This window comes from Cyprinodon variegatus, unplaced genomic scaffold (assembly GCF_000732505.1).
Source record: "Cyprinodon variegatus isolate N-32 unplaced genomic scaffold, C_variegatus-1.0 Scaffold1394, whole genome shotgun sequence".
In the NCBI taxonomy this organism is placed as follows: Eukaryota; Metazoa; Chordata; class Actinopteri; order Cyprinodontiformes; family Cyprinodontidae; genus Cyprinodon; species Cyprinodon variegatus.
In genome coordinates, this window is record NW_015151847.1 from 84,405 (window position 1) to 110,146 (window position 25,742).

The following is a 25,742-nucleotide window of genomic DNA, read 5'->3' on the forward strand; positions in this document are numbered from 1 at the left end:
TTTCTCTCTAATAACTTTGGTGTTAAGAACTACCATCAATTTTTGTGTGAGTGTTTAGGTTGTTTTTTTGTTTGGTTTGGTTTCACTAACCTGGAGATTTTCGGAGCTTGAATGACATCTTCATTTGATATTTTTAGACTATGACTAGAAGGCTTCAGAACCTTCATTTTTCTGTTTTTAGCCATTCCCATGTGAAGTCCAGATTTGAGAACCATGGCTATTTAAACTTATTGCGACTCAGACATTTTCCCCAATGATTGGGTTGGGAGAAGTCCTGATTCCTTTAAGGTGTGCAGGCCCTGAAGTAGCTAAGCAGTCTGAGGCCATCATGTTCAAATGTCACTATGATTGTACAACTGATCTTGTTGGAATGTTAAATTTTGTTTAGCTAATATCAAGATAATTTTGGCTAATATGAGATGAAATTTTGTTTTTGTTTTGGTTAGAAACAGTTCTAGCCTTGGGGACTCTCCCATGGATGCGGTTTTTGCCCTGTTTCTTTCTTATTGTTGAATTGTAAACAATGACCTTAACCGAAGTAAGTGAGGCCTGTAGTGCCTCTTAGGTTGTTTCTTGGCTCTTTCGTGGACTTTTGGATGAATTTTTGATCTGCTCTTGGTGTAATTTTGGTGCACTTCTGGGTACCTTGTGTATTCTTATCACCATTTGTAACTATCCCTCTCAGATGACAAGTACAAGTGTTGCCTTTTGAGATCATTTAGCGTTCTTTATGTTGTTCACTTAAGGTTCCCTAAAATTGATGGCTCCTGAAATCAAAACTGATTTTTGTATTTAGTTTTCAGTATGACCAAAAGCTAATAGAAAACTTCATGGCAAAGCATAAAATCAGTTAACGTGCATCAAAAGCATGTAATTTACATTCACTTTAAGTTTGTTTATGCAGAAATTTCTCCACAAGTTTATTCCTTTATATTTTAAACTTACCAGACAGAAAGAAGCAGTGAAGTTTGTCACGGACAAGTTTGGGTCAAGGACCACAGAACCAGGCGCTGTGTCGCATACAAACATCCTCTATGTTACCAGACAGGAGCAAATATCTATCAATAACGGAATAAGGAACATAAAATTTTATTATTAAGTGGATGTTTGTAAAGTGTACACCTGATTTTATACTTGAGCCAAGCAGCCATGTGCGTGTTAACTAATGCTTTGTAGTGGGATTTCTAAATGTGAAATACGAGTTGCTTATTTCAACAGCTCTATGCATTGCCTTTACAAATTACTCACACGATTTAATCCTTTTCACATTCTGACACATTTTCACTATTCACTTAAATTGGTTTTATTTCTTTTTTTGTGTGTTCACTAGAGTTAACTAAAATAAAAAAGGGCACAATTTACATTTATTTGTGAAAGTAAAATAATTAAATTTAATCTGTGTTTAGTCTAAGAATCAGCCAAGAGGCCATTGATAACTCTAGAGGTGATGTTCAGGAAGGGAAATCTTTTGACCGATTAACAATTTAATGATATAAAACGAACTTTACCTTTACGTAAGTGTGGCAAGAAGAGCTATGCCCTAACTGTGTTTCGATTGGAGGTTTTTAGTGGAACACGTGTTTTCCTCCAATTCTCTAAGACAGAGTGTACAGCAAAGTGTTCCTCTCGATATGCTAAACATTGCCTTGCTGATTTGCACTGCTCTCCTAATGAAATAGATCACCTTCTCACCACTGAACTCTGTTTTTTCAAAAGGTCAGAATAGGAAGAACTGCATACGCAGTCATATGAGCTATCATTTCTGAACAGACTAGTTCACCTTTAAAAAGACTTCATAGTAACACTGATGCAAATGCAGAGAAAAGACCAGATCATGCCTGAAAACTCCAGGTGATTCATCTGTGTATAAAACCCTGTCATGCGCCAACTCATTCGTGACATCTGTGGTTTGGCATCATTACGATCTAAACTGTCTGATAACTCTTTTATATGTTCAGAGAAAATCTGTCTCCAGGCAACATTTCAGATGTTTTCCAAAACACTGTGTTTTATGTTTGTTTGGAGTTCGGGCATCGAAGAAGGGGGGACCAACTCACAGCCAGCGCAACTTCACATGTACTCCTATAGCAGATCGTTTTGCAAGTACCTTCAGATTATCGGATAAGATAAGAATGTTACCCTTTTTTTTCCCTTTCATCTGTTTCAGATCTTATTTTCCATCACCTTCTTCCCTCACTACCTGCCCTTTAAAATATCTACTGTTTCAGATCCAACCAGCAGTCTGGTTGCATGCAAAATAGTACAGAGGTATTCAAATGCACTAATTTCCCATGGGACAACCAGCTTATTTCAATTATATATTATTAAACAAGATTTTAAACTGCTTTAAAATTGCTTGTGTGACATGAAAGATCAAAGTCGTGTGAAACCTTTGAAGAAGAGCTTTTGCAGGTATACTAAATTCAGGTGCTGGTTGCTCGACACATGCAACCGTTTATGTTTGCCTTGCAAAGGTCTGCACCCCTCCAGAATCTTAGAGCTTCACTATCTTGTGGACTGCTGGTAAAGCTAGAATGTTTTGTTCTGGCAGAGCGAGCTATGTCCTATCAGTAGATGACTGGCAAAGATCTTGAGAGAGGGAAAGTAAAGACTAAGACTTGTCTTCATCAAACCTGTTGATAAATTTGCCTTCAGGTTGATCCTCAGCACCGACCGGCTCGAAACTTTTTTGTAGTGGCCAAAACAAAGAAAATCATCTGTTGGCAAATGTTTAAGGAATGCAGACACGTTGAGGCATAATCGCAGATGAAAGTGAATGACTTTAGACAGTAGAGAACAGAATAGAAATGTTTGATGTCTAAATAGCTGTAGTTGTATTATTGTATAATAGGAGTTAATTTATCATTTTGCTTAATTGGAATGTTTTTTTTTTCTGTGGAAACAGTGGCTGATTGGGGAAAGAGACAGTCACTGCGGGACTATCTGCTCAAGGACCCTTGGGAAGCATGTGTGTGGCTCCGATGGGCGGACCTACGAGACAAACTGTGAGCTACAGAGGGCCCGCTGCAAAGATAAAACACTGACAATGGCACATCGAGGGAGGTGTCGAGGTGAGAACTTCACAATGTACCTGGGCTTGGCTTTTTTTGTTCTTTATTTCTGCAAAAAAGGAACAAAAATTGTTAAAAACTCATCTTGCCCATCAATACAAAACCACTGATACCTGATTCAGATCAAATTTAAAATAAAACTGAATTTGAAGATAACTTTAAATTGGTACTTTGTACTATTTAGTCCCAGGTAAAAATATGTAAAAGTCAGTCTATAGAAGATGACTAAGTTGTAGAAATCCAAACCTGAACAATTGGCATAATCTTTTTATTCAATATGTATGTAAAATAAATACATATGTATTGTTTACACCTCTTGTTGTTTTTTTTTAATGTTTTTATATACAAAAGTTGAAAAAATAAAATAAAAAAGGAAATAACTCAGTAGATGAAATGCCAAAAGCAACATTAAAAGAATATAGCGTTCCTATCAAATACTCCCAAACAGACAATACAAATGAAAATGTATAGAAAATTCTCCACATAAACTCAAGATTTACCTGTAGCTGTCACAAAAACTAAACTGTATATTTTAAACTGTATCTTAAAAGTTTATGTGCATAAAACCATAAATGGTTTGTTTGTCTTTCAGTGAAGTTTCTGTTGCCGGCGGCTCCAGCGCCTACCTCCCCGTCTGACGGGAGAGACCCAGAGTCTAAAGGTAAGGATTGAGAAACCTCAGACCTTGGCTACTGTTATATTTCACCCCCATGTAGGGGAAAGGTTTATTTGGAGGAATGATGTTTTACTGAAACCCAGAGGTAGTTGGATATAAACCTTACAGAACCACAAAGAAATGTTTTAATGAGTCAAAGCTCCGTTTATTATAGTTTGTCAAACCACGCTCTATGATACTGCTTTATTCAAAAATAACTCGAACATCTCAGGAATTTTTAGAACATAAAATTTGTGCTAAGAAAAGTCTCTTTTCAATTTAGCAACAGAAAACCCATCAACAGAATTGTTTTTTTTTGTGAACAATGCAATAAAAAAGCTATTATGCCTACTGCCAATCTGAAAGAGCACTCTTGCTTTTTGTTGTTGAGCCATAGATTGAACAAGAATCCAGGTTGCAGCTCGTTCAGATGATCTAAATTCATTTAATATTCTCATTCATGAATTTGAATTTGATGCAAAATGCTCTATTGTTTTCTGTTTGCAGATTTTAAACACACTGTTTTCTTTTAATGTTGGGTTTTATTGCAGAGGAAGAATTAATTAGCAATGCGCTCCAACTAGGACAGGGAATAATTTTTTCTTGCTGTCAGCTTGTTGGCGTTTAGATGACCATCCTCATTGCTTTCTTACTTAGCTGACATTTACACTTTAGTTTTGCAATAAATATGCTAGATAAAAGAAGATTTTTTTTTCACTCTCTACGATATAAACACCAAACACAAAAAAAACAATAAAGGCATCTATTTGTAGATCACAAAGGTTCAGCCACAGAAGCTAAAGGTGAAAAAAAGGAAGCTGAATGAGAAGCTCTCTGTTTGCATGAATGAGGTTTGACAGGTGATAATCTAATGTTACACTCGAATCTGGATGCCAGCCCCTCTCAACAACAACAACAGAGACTGATAGATTCAGATTCATTTATTCAGAGCTGGAACTTGGCATTTTCAATGTATTTTTTTTGTGTTGTGTTGAAGTAATTGCAACTAGTCTGATTAATCGTTACCTATTGTAGATTAATGGTACACAGTCTCTAAAATATGCAATTTGAAAAAACGACCTACGTTCAGCAGTAATTAAAACTTAAAGCTGAAGTCTGCAAGTTTTTAAAAATCACTTTTTTGTCATATTGGCTAAAACTGTCCCTATGCCCAGACAGCAGTACATGTGATATGTAACCTGTGAAAAAAACTGCTTCAATTGGTCCCGCCTACTGCCTGTATTTCAATCTGGAAAGCATAATTCGGGACGAGTCAAAACAACCAATCACAGCCAGAGGAGCGTCTGATGGAGTGTCAATCACAGCTCACACACGCTGAATCCCGCCCCCCCCCCCCCGCCGCCTGCGGGAGCCGCGCAGATGCTGTGAGAGGGGTGGGGCTTGGAGGTGGGGCATGAGTGAAGCAGAGAGGGTGGGGGAGTGGCGTGAAACCTGTTTTTCTTCAAATTTTCAGTCGAAGTCTGCTCTCTTCTCAATGTTACAGACTGCAGCTTTAACTCTAAAAAAAATACAAAACATTTTCTACTTTAGTTAAAAATTCTTCATTTCTTTATACACTGGTATACAGTTGTGCTTGAAAGTTTACATAACCTCCCATAAAAAATATAAGAAATTCACACTAGTCATCCAAATAACACAAAACTGCAAAAAGTAATAATAACTTGAAATACATTAAAGGATAACATAGGAAAAATTGAAAAACACAAACTGACCCAGAAAAGTATAGCTCTTCTGCAAATATTTGAACACGTGTCTATCAGCTAGAATTATTATACTAAATTAGATGCACCTGTTTGAGGTCATTATCTGCATAAGGACACCTGTCCACTCCATACAATTGGTAAGAATCCGAGGCCCAATCCCAAACCAGCCCCTAAGCACTAACCCTCCATTTGCACGTTCCCGAGGAGCGTCCGCCACATTATGTGCCGTCCCAAACCATGAGTGTCCATAGTAGGTCTAACACACTTGATGGTTAGCTACCAGCATATTGTTTGTAACTAATTTATTGTACCACTGGGTGGGGCTACATCTTACACACTGTCCCTCAAAAGAGAAAAACAACAAATCAAACAAAACATTAACAATGGATAGAAAATTGAGGAAGCAGCAATGCAGGCATTTCAACTAATTTCAAGGCATGGCTGCTGAATGCACAAATGAATCTGCAAACACATGCATCTATTAGTGATGCAACACTATATTGCATGGAGCCCCAGTCTGAGGGAGATTGACAGTCATATTTAGCTTCTTCCATTTTCTAATGATTGCTGGACATTTTTTCACCAAGTTCTTCAATTTCGCTGTAGCCGCTTCCAGCCTTAAAGAGGTGTACAATTTTGTTTCTAGTGTCTTTGGACAGCTCCTTGGTCTTGGCGATGTTAGTTGTTGGGCTGACTCCCAAACCGCTCCTTAACCACAAACCCTTAACTATCAAGAGTCACTCTCAATAAAGTCAAACTCACAGCTGTGGAAGGTGCCTGGATTGTATGTAGGGAGTATAAACATGAATTAGATGGCCTCCTTCCTCCAACGAAAGGGAAAGCAGTCATTCCTATAGCAACACAGTGAGTTGCTATTTCAAAGAGGACTCCCAGTTAATGGAGTTCTTTTTTATATTTTTTCAAACTTTTAAATTTTCTTTAATTGCGACACAGATGTAGCAAAGCAGTGGAAGTTACATTCGGGGGGACAAGCTAGTTGCTTGACTGCGATGCCCTGTTCCTCACATAATGCCAAAACAATCTTCACTTGTTATCCTTCCAATTAAATAGTCTTAACCAGTTAAAAGATGAGCTGATGTCATATGGATGTTCGTGCATTGCCACAGAAGTAGAATGTAGATCCATATATGGTCTTTGCTTGTTTTAAACTCAGATGGAGGTAAAAATGTGTAAGGCTGTGAAGTTTGTCCCATTTCAGCTACTATGATGAAAAATAGGAATGCAAGACGGCGGTACACACTGTGTCATCTTCCACTGGGTGTACCGCCCTCTATCTACTTATAAACAACAAATTCTAAGCTAGGAGAAGGCTTTCAGTTCTTATGTGATGTTATTAGTCTGCTTTTAAAAAATGCCTTAAAAAAAGGCACTCGATTACAAGACAAAGTCCAACTGATCTGAGTTACAGTGGTCAGCCGAAACAGGGATGTCTGCAGCACCAAACCAACAACAGCGTTGATGTATTTGCATAAGCAGTGTTTGAGACCATACTGCCTCTGTCACTGTGTTACAGATGCAGGCCAGTCAAAGTGCCTTGTTGAGAGGAACCAGGCTCTGGAGCAGTCCAGGAGGCCTCAGGAGTCCACGTTTATCCCAGAATGCAATGAGGATGGAACGTTTGCCCAGGTGTGTGAGTCTCATACCATTCATACATTTTTCCTTCCTCTTAAACATTTCATTCTTCATCTTTTTTTATGTCATCATCTTCATATTATCAAGGAGTTTGTTTATTGATCTCATGTTCTAACCGTACAGTAAATGCAATTCTAATATAGAATCTATTTGTATCTGCATATATTTGTCTTGCTTGTGCAGGTCCAGTGCCACACTCTGACAGGTTATTGCTGGTGTGTCACCACCGACGGCAAGCCAGTGAGCGGTTCCTCTGTGCATAACAGGAGGCCTGTTTGTTCAGGTACTTTGAATGGGTGGGGCGTTCTAGTATCAGCTATTTTTTGAAGGAAATGTGCGTTGGTGTTCCAGGTTCATCCTAAAATCCTTATCATTTAACATCTGAATTGATCTTTATCAATTTGATCTTCAAAAAAGCAGTGAGGCCTTGGATTTTATTAATTTTGGACATAAAGAATTTGGCTACATTAGCATTGGTGGTACAGCACATGAGCAATACTGCTTTTGAACTGAGGCGCAACTGAAACATTTGGCCATGAGCAGCTGATATCACTATTTTATCATATTTTACACTATGCAGTTGCTTTGACTGCACTAATGAAAGTCTAATGATGCTGGACTGTTGAATTCTCTGAGAGGCTAACGATTAAACCCTAACTAGGTCTCCAATTCAATCGGCAAACTCCTCTATCATTTGTCTAGGATTTGATTGGGTTGATATTTTTCATATTTAGAAAGAGAAAAAAGGGTGTATGAAAAAAAAAGAAGATACCAAAGACCCTGAGGTCAACAGCTGTACCCTCAAGAGTTAAATCTTTTTTTGCTAGATGCTTAATTTATACTTACAACATTGGACACAACAGGACAAAGTCTTGGCAAAACCAATATATCACTGTAAAATTAAATCAATCTTTACAATGCAGACACACACTGTACAAAACAAGGCTCAGCAAAAACATGCACAAAAGAGGCAGATATGGATGATCAAGACAACGTGTTTCGCTTCCTTACACAATTACACAGATTTGCTCTATTTATTGTTGTTCTTTACAGAAGTAGTTTCCTTGCTGATCTTATAGCAAAGATCTTTGCACGGTCAATGTTCTGTTAAATTAATGATTAGCCCAGGTCTTCATTTTTTTACTGTTTCTTTTAACCCGGAGAATGAAATGGATAATTACGAAAACCATTTCGTTACATTTTCAACTTGATTTTTAAAAATAATCTGTCTTGTTGATGAAGCCTTTGAACCAGTTCCCAGACAACACTCTAGTAAATGTGTTGTACAGCAGGTGCAGTTCAACAAAAAATGCTAATGGCTGGAACATGCAGGGGCCTCTCCACTCCTTTCCTCTAAATGCTTTCAGCAGGACGGAGCAGGACTCTTTGCACTCATCCTACATGGGAACACTTTATGATAATAGTTTCCTCCATCCAGGGATCATTGCCAGGATTGGGTTGTAGAGCCACTAGAACGAGTGTCAGGTGGAAGTGTTCACATCTCCTTTTGAAGTCGTTTAAACATACTTATGGGTAATAAAAGAAGAGATTTGATAACATTTAACACAGGAAAGCTTAGAATACAGCTTCTATCAGAACATTAAAAAAGACAGGATCAATTCTCTAAATGGAGTCTTAACAGATTTTACTTTTGTGTTCATCTTACTAGTAAATAGTGGTGCAAGATGAAACCACGTTAGTTTCTGAATACAAAGTCACCAACCTTTTCCACATAAAAAAAAATCTCTAAGTTTTATTTTTTTAAATCCAATTATACCATTCAAGCTTTGGTTAAGATTTACCTCTTAAACAATTCCCCTCTTTCTTGATCTGAAAATATTCTTACTCAACTTCTGCCTTTTCAAACCCTCTTATCAAAGTCCAGTGCTTGCAACCATCTAAACCCCTCTATCTGGGTGCATTTCTCAGGAATTCTGTACCTGCTGGGAAAAAAAGGGTTAGGGCACATTTTAAACAAATGCAATGAAGGATGATACTTTGCCTGTTGGTCCTGGAAGAACAATGTTAACATTTAAGGACTGTTCCAAACAGAGCCTGAAAAACAAGCATATTTAAGCAAAACAACCTCAGGTGTGCAGGTGGCGCAGTGGTTGGCAATCATAACCCATCTACGGAGGCCTTAAGGCTGATTTATTCTCAGAAACCAGGTCGTCTGCTTGTGTGTCGCAGTTAACACAAATATGCCCCCGCCCCTTCCGAAGATACTCTGGTGCGCCTCTCCAAAATTGTAGGTGTCCGCAGACAGTGCCGTAGACAGGAGGCCTCTGATTGGTTAAATCTACATCTGCTCTACACTATCCGTATTTCCTGTTTGGTACCTTACTGGCTTGTTTTGTTTGTATGACCGCCATTGTGGAAGTCGACTCATGAAGTTGGCCCAGCTTGAAGAGCAAGGTGCGCAAGAACGCTGGGACCCTTTTTCCACCTGGATCCCGGCTATTTTTCCCTCCTCAGTTGTCGCACAAACTTGACCCTTGCATTTTTCCTCTTCCTTACCGCCTTGGCCGTATCCAGATGCACAGATTGATTGTCCTTCATGCGTTGGTGTGTGGAATAACACAGTGCAGACCACGCTTCAATATTGGGCATAAATCAAAAATATCTGCGTCATACCTGCTACAAGTTCACTCTGACACACTGCTGCTGGAGTATAACCAGCCCTTTAGTCCTCGACGCAGCCGACCTGGGTTAGAATCCGCACAGAAAAAGAGGCTTGTCTCTCCCCCTCTCTCTTTCCCCTTTCCTGTCAGCCTACTGTCAAAAAATGAGCCACTACTTACGTAAAAACTCAAACAAAAAAAAAAACTCCTGATTCTCCTGAACTAGGCCTTCAAATGATCAGGCCTGCACACTGACAAATTCATTGTCACTATCTACAAGCAGGGCAAAGTAGGTGACTTCTCTGGTTTGCTAAGAAAAGGAATTGAACTGGAATTGTTTGTCAATTAGTCAAGAGTGAATCATTACATTCAAGAGAATCAGAAGAATTTAGTAGGTCATGAAAAGAAAGCGAGGATCAGATGCATAATGAAAGATGAGTGTTAGTAATGATTAGAGGGGCAAATTAATACGATTTTGCTCAGGCAGTTTCCCAACGGCATTATATACACAGATAAAAATAAATTCCTGCCAATTGGCAGGAGCAGTTCACAACTGAGCTACAACAGTTACCCAACTCTAATTATTAGCTCTGACATGAGGTGAACCACAAAATGGCATATATTTTGTCGTTTTCTGTTTTGTCACATTACAATAAAAAAAATGAGTGTGATATGTGAGTTGACAAACTAATGGCATGAAGTTGAAGGGAAATGTTACAAATAGGAAAAAGTCCTAACTAATAAAATTCTAAAACATGTGGCATGGATCAGCCCTGTCTAACCTGATACCCTAGAAAATTCTGAGCAGCTAATTGGCATCAGAAGGCACCATCTTAAATATAAATTGAGTCCACCTGTGTGTAATATAATCTTGGGCTACATACAGCTTTTTGGTTCGATGTGAGTTAGACAACAAATTGCATCGCAGAGACCACAGAACAAAGCAGAAAGATCAAGGAAGTTTAAAGAGGAGTTCTGTTGTAAAACCAAAAATATCAATCATATTTTTGATGGCAGTGTGGCAGTATCATGCTGTGGAGACGACTTTTAAAAAATCCTCTTAATGCTGGTTCACACAGCAAGATAATTAGTGTGATTTCTGCCCCCATCCATCCCTGCCTATGATTACAAGGATTCCCTGATGATCATATAAGATATTTCTGCCATGTTTGGTGTGTTAGAAGTGACTTGTCTGCTCAGAAGGAAGTCCTGACCTCTTTGGATTATGCAGCTTAATGATGTGATAAGTAGCCTATCACAAAGCAGTTGAATGGTGAAGGAAACCAAACCAACAAGTCACCACTGTTTTCTCTCCTTTAAGGGACAACCTTTTCTTTTTGTAATGTTTATTGCTGTTAATCTTGGTCCACAAATTGCTGCCTCCTCCATTTGGCCATTTTTATTTACTCTAAACTCATGTTCGATATTTAGAGGTTTTGTGAGATATTCCATCTGATCTGAACTTTCCTGAATTAAACTTTAGTTTGTGTGGTGTGCTGGCTTGCTGTAGGGTTCCACACCACACCCCTGTTGGACCAAACCTGTTATATCTACTTTTTTTGTCTTGATTTGTCGGTCTATGTTTTCAATATCACCTGAGAGTTTTAAAATCTTGCCGTATGAACCAGGCATTAAAAGCTGCAAAAGGACTTCAGACTCAGGAACGGCTAACGAAGTCCAGATCAAAATCCAACTCAGAAGTGTCTTCAAACGATTTTAACAAATTATTTCCAGTTTCTACATCTGAAATATGAGTAGAGATTACCAAAAAAGATTTGACACCAGTGAAAAGTGTGCCTCAGGACACTGACTCAAAGATGCCCAATACAAACACATACCTACTCTTTTCATACTTAATCTGGTATTTTGAAGTTGAAACATTTTGAAATATATCAATTTCCTTCCATCGGACAGTTCTGTACTACTTTCTGTTTGTCTTTTGTATAAAATCCCAACAATTTGTTTTAAAGTTTTTTGTCATAGCTGGACAAATTGGGAAAAGGTTCAAGGGCTGCAGATTCATTTGCAAGATCCTTTTCAGCCCTGTAGGCCCTCGATGACATAAACCATTGCAGATATAGTTCTACTGTAGTGATAGACATCTGAGTGGAAAAAAAATAAAGAAAAACACATATTCTCTGCTGTTCACTGGAGACATTATTCCATCTTCTGGTTTAAAAAAAATCTTAAACAAAAACTGATTCGTATTGTGCAATGATGCCTTCATCCCCTCCCTCGCTTCTGCCTTGCATAAGGTCCAATATCTTCATGGTTTCTTGCAAAGGTATGTATGGTGCTGAAACCAGAATCTGGTTGCTGTTAAACTGATCTATAGGCCTCTCTGTCATGCTGGACTCAAACTTTAAATGATGACCCAAATGAATCATCTTGCATACATTTGCAGGAAACTTCAGTGAAAATATGGGAACTCATGCTGGAACGCGTGGATTCTCAGTTAGTAAGTTTTCTTCCAGTTGCTTTCACTCAGCACTCTCCACTTAGCCCTTCTTTTGTAATTGGTTGGGTCAATTGATTACTTTGTCTCTGCAAACAACCATGCATGAAACTGACTATCTGCATGCAATGGAAAAATTCTTTGAAATCAGAATTGTGTAATTTTGTTTTTAATACCAGTAAAATGGCAATTTCAATTAGTAAGGCATAGGTATCAGGCCAGTGAAATGGGTGCAATGTTACAGTGGGGGAGGGGGCTCCAGTCAAGTACTAGGATTCTTCTACAGCAAGACATCGGACAGTATCTGTGACCAGTAGTGTTTCTGTTGGTGAATATCCCGTATTTACCAACAAGCTTAGTTAGAAATATTGAAAAGAAACCTGAATCAAGTTAAAATATTTTAAGGTGAAGCTCTTCTGTTGCTCCTGCTATCTGTTTTAAGTGTTGCTCTTTGTTTGTGTCTCCACCCCTATCACCTCCCCGCCCTCCAAATGTCACAGGGTCAGTAACTGACAGACCACCTGGGCCCCCAAATGCGGGTAGAAAAGGTGAGTTGAGCTCTGTTGCATGTCCAGTGGTTCTGTATGTGTTGAAGAATGAGTTCAAAATGTCTTTTGACCCAGTTTTGAACACCATTTGTCCAAGTAAATAGTGCCACAAGAGGAAAAGGAATCCTCAGGTATTCACAGTTAAGAATAGTGATGGTAAGAGAAAATTTTTGTTTGAAATTTTAACAAAAGAAAAGTAGAGCATCAATCAAGAGTGGATTATTTTGTAGCATTTGTGCACCTTTTTGTGTCTTTTTAGAGTAAAAGTGCCATTGAACAACAACAACAACAACAAAAAAATCTGTTGATTAATGTTTATGATGAGATTTGAAAGTAGATTTTCCCAGTTACCATTTGTGTGCTTGTATGAAACACTATTTATTTACAGTAGTAAATAAGCTAAATCTTTATCATAGTAGTAATAATGATAATAAATACATTTATTCTATTTTCCAAGTTAACTTTTTTCATCCAGGAGTTCCTTTTGGTCTTGTTTCAAGGGAACCTATAGCATGATTGTCATTTGATTAGTCAAAGCTAATTCTTTTGGTGTGTTTAACACTTTAGTTCGTAGCTACCCACAACCTGGAAGAAAGGGAAAGCAAAATGAATCACTATATAAGTATGATTTAAATCCTATTATTTTTTTAATTATGATTTTTACCTGCAAAAGATATTTTTTATGTATTAGCACTTGATCTCCTATGAAGGACTTAGATGTAATATTTGTAGAATGACTTCCATTCAAACGTTTTCTGTTGTTTGCTTTTGACCTAATTATTCCCTAAGCAATTTTCCAGATTCTACGAAACTGCACTGGGGTGGTGAGTATTCTAGGCAGAAAAATCCAGTTAAATATGATTTATAACAGCTTGGACAACGGCTGTCATCAGTTTACATCAAATTGTCAGGGGTATCAATATTATATTAAAAAGAGACAGTATAAAAGACTCATTTAAATCATCTATTTTGAACAATACGCACCATGAATTTTTGTTTATTAGGAATTAGTATTTGGTACCAAATTTTAATATTTCATGAATCTAAAAGTCTAAACTACAAATGAATTAAGCCTCTTTATCCTTTCTAAAGCCTGTTTTAATGTTGGCTAATTTTCATGCTGAAAATGCCAAATGTCAAAGTTTCAATCAACTGTGACCCAAACTGCCCCATCAGAAGAAATGAAGTTAGTTGAAGTTAAACAAATAATCCAGGATAAGAAAAGTGCCAGCCTACGATAAACTGAAGGATACTGAAATGTCATTGTTATTGTAGATCAAATGAGCATAAAGGGGTGCTACTGTCAGGCTCAGAACAAAAGGACTCCGCTTTCGAGGCTGAGAGACAGTAGGTTTCACAAAATGTTTTTTTTAAGATGGAACTGTAGAGAAAGGCATCTAAGGCAGGAATCTCTGCAAGGGGAGAACACAGGTTAGTGACCATGTCTATCTTGCTGAGGTTAATAATGAACGTATGAGTCACCAACCTGCTCTTATAGTTCAGCCCGTGCCCTGAAGACAAAGTTGGTTCCAGCTGGTCGGCTTCCAACAAGACGCAGCGGGCGCCGCCTAGAGAGTCTCAGACGCTGTAGTCCCGGATGTCGGAGAACAGGCAGGAGGTCAGAACCAACCATACAAAAGAAGGCAGGATAATCCAGAGCGTGAAACCAAATCCGGTATTGAGGACGTGCTAAGGATTCAGAACCAGGAGATCAGAGATCTGAAGAGGTACAGAAGGGAAAACCAGGACGGTGTCAGGAGACAGTTCCAGGTTCTCTACATAGGCAGAATCGAGCAGGAGTCTGACAACAGATCAGGCAAGCAGATCAGAGTGGGAACATACAGGGCCAGAGGTCCAGAGGCAGAACGGGTCAGGATCCGGCAATCAAAACTCAATGACGCTAGAGAACTCACCAAAGGCTTGCATAATCTGCCACTGATGACTGTTTGTAGGATGGTTAAGAGAGGCTGAAGCAGTTGGAATGGTAATGAGAAGGGGGCAGAGCAAGGCAGGTGAAGGAAATGGGTAATAAGGCCAGCTCCAAGATCAGGACAGCTACAAAAGAAAGAACACCGGCTTCTTCCACTTCAGCCACACCAAAGTCTGACTACCGTCATTGGATCATGCCAGTTTAAACCCAACATTTAGGCTATGATAAAGACCAAAAACCAGAACCATGCCTTGACATGGTTATAACTACCAGTATTCAGAGTTTATTAATCAATTCTTATCTGGACCCTGAAGAGAGTTGTTTGCACATGAATGCTCCAATCCTACCAGTTAAACTGCAAATTAAATACTTTAAAAATGTCTCATGAAGCAGGGGTGAAGAAGTGCAGGTGCACAGCTACATGTTAACAGCAGAAGTAACAGCAGACACCCTATGAGATGGATTTCTTTCTGCCTTTTCTTTTTCTCGAACGGTGAAAGACTGTAGCAATACCAAAACAGTCTGTCGTGATTCATCCCATAAAAGAGCTTGTAAGTTCGGAAAATTTAGTTCCGCTGAAATAATCTGTTGACCCAGTTAAACAGCCCCAGTGTTGCTGTTGCCTCACAAGGGTTGTGTGTTTGTCTGACACAAGTGGATCCTCCTCACCAGTCTGCTATGGGCTAACCCGAACCACACTGTGTTGATGCCTAAACCTAAACAAATTAGGAGTTAAGCCCTCTGTGGTCACGACAGAAGATGGCCATATAGATTACTTCAGATTACTTTAGGCGAAGTGAATTTAGTACAACTATTGATATTAAAGTACACGTGTAAAAGCAAACTGTGCCAACCTAACGTATGAATTTTCACACTTTTCTTATCTGTAGACTAATCACTAGTACTGGAAGAATGGTGTTAATTTATGTCCTTAAACGAAGAGCTAAATGGTTGAAACTTGGAAACCGTTTTGGTTTCAAGTGGCATAAACAGGTGAACATTGAAGTTGTAGTCTCAACACGTTAGCAAAGAACCCTGTTAAAAAAGCTGTACTATGCAAGGAAACTAACTCCCATTTGCAGTTTTGAAATTATTCAGATGAGATCATTCGACTGAAAATTTTCACTTACTCTTAGTTATCTGGGAAATGGGAAATGTTTATTATTCAGTAGTGCACACAGATTGACACTTGAGTGACCTAGGCTCAAAATCTCTAAGATAAATTATAGGATCTAGTAAAGCTGATACTTGATTTGGACTCCTGTTTGGGAGTCAATACTTCTAAAATCTATGGTTAGTTAGAAACATAGCCTCAGGTATGATCATGCCTTAACAATTAGCTATGAAAATCAGTACCAACTACTTTCCAAAATAGAACATATGGGTATCACAAAGCCCTATAATTATTATTACTTACAGAAACATTTAAAGGTTATATGTCTTTTAAATGTCAAAATTATCTGATTTGAGCTCTGCAAGAGACCTGGTGCAGTATGGGTGGCACCAAAGTTTCTCTAAATAAAACCATGTTACTTCAGAGAGTGAATGCAGCCCAAGTGCTTGCTGATATTTTCCTTTGCACTAGTATTTTTAGTCACCCAACCATCAACTGATTCTTTTATTGTGACAATGGAAGTTGTGTAAATCACCTGCAGCTCACTGTAGGCTGTGAAGAAAAGCTGAAAGTGTATTTGAAAGGAATGTTGAGGCAGTCTGCTGAGTGTGCAGCCCGTTCATGTTGGCGTGTCAGTGATTTATAGATACGGGCTTCCACAGGCACCCATGGGTGGGTGGTTGTCCTGAGATTTTCTGTTATTCCTTCTGTCTGTCTGTTTTTCTTTCTCTCACTCTCTCTTGGCCGGGCCATGTGCAAATCCCAACAATTCAACAGTTCTGGAGAGTAGATTGTATTAATCTCAATAATGGTAGTCTCCTTCCGTTTCTTTCTCACTCTCAACCCAGACGATGGCTCCAAGCCCACACCGACCATGGAGACCCACATCCCCCCCGAGGGTGAGGGTAAGCTTCCTCTAACAGTTCTTCCACCCGTAACGCGGTTTTGAGAGGATCACTTTGACAACTAATGTGCATACCAAAGATTTATAATGACTCTCAAGGGTTAGATACCGCTTCCAGAATTGTTCCTTTGTGTGCTTATGTTCATCATATTCCAGCAAATTGCTGCAGCCACAGCTTGTCATCAAGTTCATATCCAAACCTAAGACGTAGTGTATTCTTTTAAAAAGACACCATTAGATTTAATGCAAATGTCCACATGTTAAAAACTATATTTCATATTTCTGTGAATGCCAGGATTTTTATGCCGTTTTAAAGTTTGTGTTTCTAGGCAAAAGCCTGACTCCGTTTGTTGTCTTTTAAATTTTTAAAGCTGACTAAGTTAGACATTTTTATGTAGCAACCTCAGTTTGTGAGAACTGTGGACCTCTTTTCTGTCATGCTGTCATTGCAGAGATAACTGCTCCAACACTATGGATAAAACATCTGGTGTACAAGGAGAATAGGCAAAACAGCTCATCTTCTAGAAAGCAAGGTGAGATTGGAAAACGTACCCTCTCAGCTGCACAAGTTCTTTACAGAAGATCTGTCTTGATTTGAATGTGCTTATTAAATTACATTCTTATGAACTTTTAACATGGTTTGACAATTTAGATCAGTTTAAGGGAATCCAGAATATAGTTTTTTATTTCTATTTTTTCACTTTATGTTCTGGATAATAACTAAAAATCCAACAGGTCTTTTTTCAGATCTTAAAGCTACTTTCATGAAACGTTCCTGGTACTTTATTGGAACTTGAAAGTACCTTTCCTGAGACTTAAGTTACTTTCTTGAAACAGTTTTTTAAACCTGCTTTTTTAGCACTTACCAGGTACTTTTCCAGAACCTTTACGTTACTTTACTTTGTTATTATGGAACGTCCCTGGTATTTTCTAAAACTTTAGTTTACTTGATTTGAGGTCTGAATAGTGTTTTCTAGCTTTGTGAAAGTTCTTGGTATGTTTAAGAAACATCCTGTTTAGGTCCATGAAAGTTCATGTATCAGGTAAGTTGTGGAAAAAGGTCTGGGAAACTTTTGGAAAAGTAAAAAAAATATATCAGAAATGTTTCAAGGAAATTATGGAAAACTGTGGAATTTCTACTAAAATTCCTAAATGTATCATGTGCTTTTCAGTCATTCAGAGCTGAATGATAGATACTGACAACACATACTTTAATTGGTCCAACGGTTTTTAACGGAAGATAATTTTCTAATTTTAAGACAGTCCACTCTGTGATATCTCTTGATTCGATGCATGTTTCATCTGTTTAATCCCATTGCTCTTAAAACGTTTTAATTCAATTACGGTTCTGTTTTGAATCGAGCTAGGAATGAATATGAGGGTAAAGACAGGACAGATATGTTGGTTAGGCCCCTGTGGAGCCATTGTAAAGAATTAAACTAGTATTACTGAGGCGTGCAAGGAAGCACCACGAACACGATTAGCATCTTGTTATATGTGATAGAGATTGATTGTTCCTCCTAATGATGACAGTAGCAGAAGTGTGTTGATGATGAAGGGCCTGCATGTTTCATCACTTTGACCTCAAACCAGACTGGGGGTGTGATCAATTTCAGAGGCTTCATCCTCCAAGGACCCGGTCTATCTGGACTGGATCCTTCGAGGTCCATGTAAAAAAAGAGTCCGGAAAAGTTTGGCTATGTATTCAGACAGGTCAAGCCTTCCCCCGGTTTTCACCGCCAGGGCACTCTGTCCCCTAGCAACTATTACAGTTGACACACAAGGCTGAATTCGAACTCAGCAAGTGTCTAGGTCAACAGTAAATGTTTGCGTTAAGATGTTGCTACACGTTGTGATTTCCTGTAGGGAGATTGTTGCTAGATGTATAAAATAAGAAAAGTGCTCAAAATTAAAGCTAAACTGGGCTTAGGAAACCTAGAACTGTTATAGTTTATAATATTGCTGTTAACCTGACTGGCGACCTGTACAGGGTGTATCCTGTCTCTCGCCCGTAGACAGCTGGAGATAGGCCCCAGCACCCCTTGCGACCCTGCTTGGGATAAGCGTGAATGGATGGATGGATGGATGTCTGTTAACCTTTATTTTCCTCACTCTTTTCTTTCTCATTTATCCTTGTTATGTTCTTACTTCCTGGTCACAAAAAGTATTCCAGCTGTGGGAATGAGGATGGTAAACATCCATCCAACCAAACAAATATGTTAATGGTTTGCAGAGCATAAGCACATGGATGTTGAGTTACAACTGCCTCCCTAATATTGCAGCTGTCCTCTGTGACTGGAGTATTTCAGATTATGATACTGTGATGACAGCTGCCTTTTAATATATACTGTGCAGCTCTGTTTCTAATACGCATCTTCATTTTCAGTAGACTTCAGAGATTTTTTGGAATGCATGCTACAAGCTTTGTTTTTATACAAACACTAAACAGTCTTCTTTTTCTCTCTGAATTTAGTTTTTATTTCCTTACCTTCCATTTCATGCACTGTTAAAAGCAATAGAGGAAACAAGGACTTGATCCACTAACATGTGTTTGTACATATTTTGACTGATCTGAGGAAGAGAGGAAACTGCGGTCTGGCCTGCTGTAAAGATCGTATTAATTCTGAGAGATATTTGCAGTGACAACTCTTTGAAACTGCTGTGGAAAGTCCAGCTTCCTGGTTCCAATTAACATCTGAGCATCATAAAGAGGGAATAAAAAAAGTCTAAGCCAGACTGAGGGGGGTTGTCATCGCTTACAAGACATAAATTAAGTGTGTGTTTAAATCTGTAATTCCATACCCTGTTTGTTTTTTTTATTTCCGATTGGAAAAGTGTGTAACAAAGGTGCCGAAGCCAAGTTCAGTGGCCACTGGGAAATAAAGCCAAGCGCACAAATGGTTAAATATATATACAAAAAATAATGTGTGAGTTTACTGAAAAAACAGTGGCCTGCCTGGTAATCCAGAATTCTGCTTTCGGCATCTTTTAACTTGCATATGTTGTGGAGGATTTTTTTAAATTTCTTTATTAAGGAAAATTATGCATATTATTTTCACTAGTGTTATAGAACCCAAACTTATGAAAGGTGTTTAATTTTCTGAGTAAGCATTACAAAATGATCAAATGTGAGAATTTTTTAAGGGAGCATATTAGGTGAGAAATAACTCTAATTAAACGTTTTCTGAGTAGTTTGCTAAACTTGGTTTATTTCTTTAAAAACAGATATCAGTAAATACTTTTAAAATGTCTTTGGGGTGGGGGGTGGGTTCTGCATTATTCCAATTATGCTAATATTGCTGTTACACAATTGTTACACAAGTCTGAGATAACAGTTTATTACCAATTTATAGCATACAGAGGGAACGACAATGCTCTTCATGGCTCAAAGATCTGAAAACGTGGTTGCTGAATCCACCAATGAATCAGCATAAGCATGCACATTTTGGCCAATACTGATACAATAAATAGTACGGCCTGGAATATTGTCACGTATCAGTTTATCTCTACTCCAAAGCTAAAGCTGCTGCCTTGTTGATGTAGTTTGTGGAGCAAAGTCTCTGTTGCACATTCTTTTTTTTTTTTTTTTTTTTTACAAACTGATTTAGCTTAAACTGCAGAACACATTCCATCTGGGTTTCATAGACAAATGTCAGAGAACATGATGCCTCAGTTTTTTTACATAAGTGCTTTAAGTTTTTTGTACTTATGCAACTAAACTTTAACCCCTGCCTACCTAAGCTTCGACAGTGAGTTTAGGATTGCTAGAAGGGGACAACAGAGCAATAAAGAAAGGAGGTATAAAAGCTGTTTTTACCACATTTTTAAGTGGGATGCGTAAACTGTTGACATGCATGGTGAATCTTTTTCTCTGACTGGGTGCTAATTCTATAAATTAGAATCAAGTTTGACATGGTTAAAAACGTTAATAAAATGGTTAAACTAAAACAGGTTAGGAAAGGATTGGAGTGTTGCAAAAAAAGACATTTTTTGTAATTAGTTGGGAGATTTTCTTTCTTTCCAATCCCTAACTAATTAAAAAAATAAAATAGCATAAAATAAACACAGCTTTTAGCTCTAAGTCATCTCTGCTAGTTGAAAACTGTTCAGTTTATGTTTAGCTAAATAAATTATCTAAATACCAGCCTGATCATTGCTGTGTGTGACCTGTGTTTTTATTGGAAGCACTTTGCTGTTCCCTGCCAGTGTTAGAGGCCAGAGAGGCTACGATTGTTAGCAGTCATCAGTAGAGATGATCTGATTACACAGGCTTTGTGACTAAAAAAAGAAAATGGCAAGCGTTCACATTAAGGCACAACAATCCTCTCTGTTTAAAGTTTTTAATCATTGCTTCTTCCCAATGTTTCTAATTTTACTGGAAAACTCTTGAGTTCTCACCAAGTGAGCTCATGAGTGACATCGCCCAAAAACCGGCTGAGAGGAGTGGAGTAAATGTTTGCTAACAGTGTTTGCTTAAGCAAACAAATGCAAAGTTCATTTTTAAACAGATGGGTCACTGCCAGACTTTGACATCCAAATATCTAATAGAAGTGAACACAGACACCTAAAAATGCACTAATCGTAAATTTTCCATACAAAAGCATCAACTTTTACTTTTATTACTGATCTTTTTTAATTTTATTCGAGTCATTTAGTCTTGTGCTTGTGCGGGATGTACATCTTTCAGGACAAAAAGTGAAGACAGAGAAGGAATAGAAATAAACGATGTGATGAAAAGCTCTAACGAAAGGAGCCGTTTCCGTGACTGAACCCTTAGTCCACTTAAATCTATTGATTTTAAGCTTCTTTTAATAAACCTACTGGCCTCCTTCACACAAATTCCTGACATTTAGAACATTTTAGCTGTTTTAACTGCAGTGGAGGCTTCCTAGAAACAGTATTGCAGTGATTACTGCACAGCTGAAAGCCATTGGAGTGAAGTGAAGAGGAGAAAGTGCTTGGAGATTGGGGGAGGTGTTCAGGTTTAAAGAGAGGGGATCGGGGGAAGAAACAAAGAGGTAAAGAAGATGAAGATCTGGAGAAGAGGAGAGCGCTTTATAGTCTCACCTGGATCTGAGTCTGGATAATCATGGCCAGAATGAATAAAATGGAGCTTATTAAAGGTACTTTAGATGTTCATCTTCCCTCCATTATTAACCTACCAGGATAGAGAGCAAACAGCTCCAGTGACTCCTAGTTGCTCTGGTGTTGGTGTTCCTTAGTGGGATATTTGTTTTCAGAGACTTTGTGTTTCATTATTTAGGTTCTGTGCAGGAAGGCGAAGTAGAAAACAAAAATATTTGGAAATGGAGATATTTATTACAGGCTTCCAGCATTTCCAGCATGAACTGTATTTAATTTATATAATCCGTTCAAAAGCTTTTTGTCTTTGACAATAGTTTTTCAAAAAGGAAAATAAAAAACAGATGAAATATTCTGTTTATATGTGTTATAAACTGAATTTATTTATATCAGGAGGATATATATAGAAGTTTTGGACATGAATGGCTACAGTAAATATTGAATAGATTATTACCTTTTTAGTCGCACTATGGGGAAATTCAGGTGCAACAGCGGCAAAACAGATAAACCTAATAAAGCTTAAGACTTGGTAATATAAAAAAAACAAAAAACAAAACAGAGACTAAACTTGGCAAAAATGATATCATAACAGAAAGTTTAATATTTTCTATATTTTTCATAAAGTTTGCAGTTATTTCCTGCTGTAATTAAACATTTGTCCATTCTAAATTGCCCAGCTTCTAACATGATGTATGTTTAGCTTCATCCATCTTCCTCTCAGCACTTACCAGTGTTTGTCCCAGCAAATAAAAAAGTTTTCCTCTAGAATAATGCCACCATCACGTTTCATGTTTCATGTTTGAGAAGTAAAAGTATTTGTATTGAAAATATCCAGTACAGTGCTGTCAGTGTGATGTGTCCTTGTACCAAGCGAATAAAGCCTTTTTGTATACAAATGCAGAATATTTAAGCGCAGAACTAGATGTGCAATGGACTATTATTAAGCGCAACTTTTAGAAGTGAGACCAAAACAAAGGAGTACTGGCAGCTAGCTCTAAGCTCTGCTTATTTTGGAACATTGAGGTTTGTCATACAAAGGACAAAAAAAATGGAGTAAATCTCACAAAAATGTTTTTAAAAATGGTAATAGTGTAACTCGCTCAGCACTAAACGTTATCAGTTGAACATCACAAATGCTGGAAAAAAAGGCTACATTGAAGTACAGCTGGGACATTAGGTATTATTGTAATATAAAATAATGAAATATGTTTTAGATATGGGCACCTCATCTCAGCATCTCTGAGCTTCCTTTTGGACAAACCTGCTGTTTGCTGACCTAAGGGGCTGAGAAAGTGATAAATTGAATAGCTCTTTGTGAGACCTTTTTATTCCAAAGATTTCTCTGTAAATCCCTCCTTTATAATGCTGTTTGTTCAGTGATGTTCTCTAACAAATCTCTGAGGCCCTTTTGAGGATAGCTGCTTTTATAGTGAGATCCAATTACACAAACCTGAAAGCTGCTCTCAGAATAAGCAAACAGCTAGAACTGTATGGCAAGCCGACTTAACATAAATTCGGTTGTACCGCCTTTACATTCAAGATATCTCAAATAGTTTTATGACTAGACACTTTAGCGATTTAAGATATCTCTAATTATATTTTGACTAGTCAAAATTCCTATTCGGGATTTCTCTAATTACATTGTGACTAGTCGAAATGACGTCAGATTTACCATTAACTTGTATGGAGACGTCAATTTAAGATATCTAGAATGAATTACTGACTATCTGAAATGTAAATTCAGGATATCTCGATTTTAATTTTGACTAGTCATAATTCTAATTAAAGATATCTCAAATGCCACCATAATTCATGATATCTTAAATGTATTTTAGGATAGGAGATATGCAGTTTTGACTAGTGAAAACTCAATTAAAGATATCTTAAAGCAAATAATGACTAGACAAAACAAAATTAAAGATATCTTGAATTGTAATTTTGACTGTTCGAAATTCCTTATATCTCTAAATGAATTAAAGATATCTTGAATTATTCAGCTTTTCCATTAAAGATATCTTAAATTGACATTCTGACTAGTCAAAATGTGTCATGATCTTTTTAATGGGCTTCAGGGAGGATCATTCCTAAAAAAATCCTCACTGTCAGTTTAATCCAAAGGAGGAAAATCAGCGTGTGACGCTTTAAATGATGAATCAGGTGTCGTAATTTGAGATACAGTATCTTGAAAGGAATTTCGACTAGGTAAAATGTAATTTAAGATATCTTGAATTATTATTCTTCCTAATCAGAATGTAAACACAGATATCTTAAATTACCATACCGGATATGTGGTTTTGTCTAGTCAAAATGTATTTTAAGATATCTGGAACGTAATTATGGATGGTCAGACAAAACCGAATTTATGTTAAAAAAGCTTGCCATAAGAACTGGACTGTGTTTAAGGGCCTCAGAGGGTTCATTACAAATGCAAACATTATTTTTGTATCAGCAACCTTTAATTCTTCAATTTGGCACTAATCTATGTCAGTTTATCACCCAAAATCTTGTTGGAATTTATCAAAAAATGATCAGATATGTAGGTTAACAGTATTGAAAGAGTATTGTCTGTTTACAGGTACAAATTTGGAGTTTGGGTTTTTCTGAAATGTAAACATTTGGTTACAAAATTTTTCCTCGGGGCTTTTTATTGACAAGATGAGACATAAATGAAGAATGACAGAGGGTTGAGAAATAAAGCTCAGTGTAGTTGGAAGTTTATTGATTTCTGGGTGATAAAAAAGGTGAAGGATGAAGCAATCTCCGGGTCAAATAGGTCCTGATGGTGATCCACATTTGGAGGCATGCTGTAAAAGAAAAAACTGTGAAAACATGCTGAAAGCATCAATCTGTGTTTGATTGGAAACCAGTGCACCGTACAATAGACGGATGAATGAAACACCACAGACTCATGTCACTTGTCTTTCATGCACGATAACATTGTTTTTCATGTATTCAAAACATCCACCTGATTTACCAACTTTTTATCTCTGCCTTTTCCCTCTCTGCTGAAACCCATTTTTCAGAAAAGGTTCCCTCTTGTGACCAGGAGAGACAGAATGCTCTGACTGAGGCTCAGCAAAGTTCTCGAGAGTCCATCATAATCCCAGACTGTGGGTCTGGAGGCCTTTACAAACCAGTCCAGTGCCACCAGTATACTGGTTACTGCTGGTGTGTTATGGTGGATACAGGACGGCCGATCCCTGGAACTTCAACCTTGTAAGATTTATTATCAAAAATACACTGAACAAAATAGCGTTGATGGTTTGATTATTTTTCTTTGTGCTTACTGATGATTCATGTATTTATTTACATCCATAACTGTATAATTACTACAAATGGATTTAGATTCAATTGGCTTCTGTGAAAGCATGAGAAAGTACTGAGTCAGCTCAAGTTCTAATGTTAGGCAAACATAATTGTTGTGGTCCAGTTTTGATGACACAAAAAAAAGTGGAAATCCACAAAGGCCACAGATGCACCATCGACTAATTTTACGCAAGAAAAAAAAATGTTCCAGGTAAACTCCTTTAGTTTTCTCAGTTTATTTTTTTCTCAGGCAAGCAAACAAAAAAAGACAAACATTTCCTCCATGTTTCTCTTGCGCTGGTAAAAAACCATAAGCCCACCCAGATGCATGCTGGTCCTACCGTTGACTGCCTATTTATAAAAAAGAATTCAACTAAATTAATCATAACTAACCAAAAACAAAGGAGCATGACTAAATAACAAAAAAACATAATCTCATAACAGATATCAAATAATAAAGTAAAATAAACTGCTAGATTATGCACAAAAACAAAAAACATTTTTAATTATTAACAAAAAATAATTGGCTCCTACAATAATTGTAAGCTTAATTTCTCAAAAGAAATGACACATTTTTAATAACCCCCCCAATGAAAGATGCTAAATTGATAAGAGCAAAAAAAAATAAATAAATAAATAAATAAATAAATATATATATATATATATATATATATATATA

General features: G+C 37.5%; 1 protein-coding gene across 8 annotated transcripts in view; it reads left to right on the forward strand.

The window, feature by feature from the left end:
* Positions 1-25,742, forward strand: part of smoc1 (SPARC related modular calcium binding 1) — a 73,390-nt gene that overhangs the window by 19,913 nt on the left and 27,735 nt on the right. For 2 of the 8 annotated variants that reach the window (XM_015402776.1, XM_015402775.1), the window contains exons 2-10: positions 2,906-3,071; positions 3,664-3,732; positions 6,985-7,097; positions 7,287-7,386; positions 12,129-12,182; positions 12,680-12,727; positions 16,587-16,676; positions 17,128-17,208; positions 24,781-24,973. In XM_015402776.1, the coding sequence (XP_015258262.1) occupies positions 2,906-3,071; positions 3,664-3,732; positions 6,985-7,097; positions 7,287-7,386; positions 12,129-12,182; positions 12,680-12,727; positions 16,587-16,676; positions 17,128-17,208; positions 24,781-24,973 (914 nt within the window). The remainder of the gene's footprint in view (positions 1-2,905; positions 3,072-3,663; positions 3,733-6,984; positions 7,098-7,286; positions 7,387-12,128; positions 12,183-12,679; positions 12,728-16,586; positions 16,677-17,127; positions 17,209-24,780; positions 24,974-25,742) is intronic. The other 6 variants (XM_015402777.1, XM_015402778.1, XM_015402779.1 and 3 more) reach the window with 6 other exon arrangements.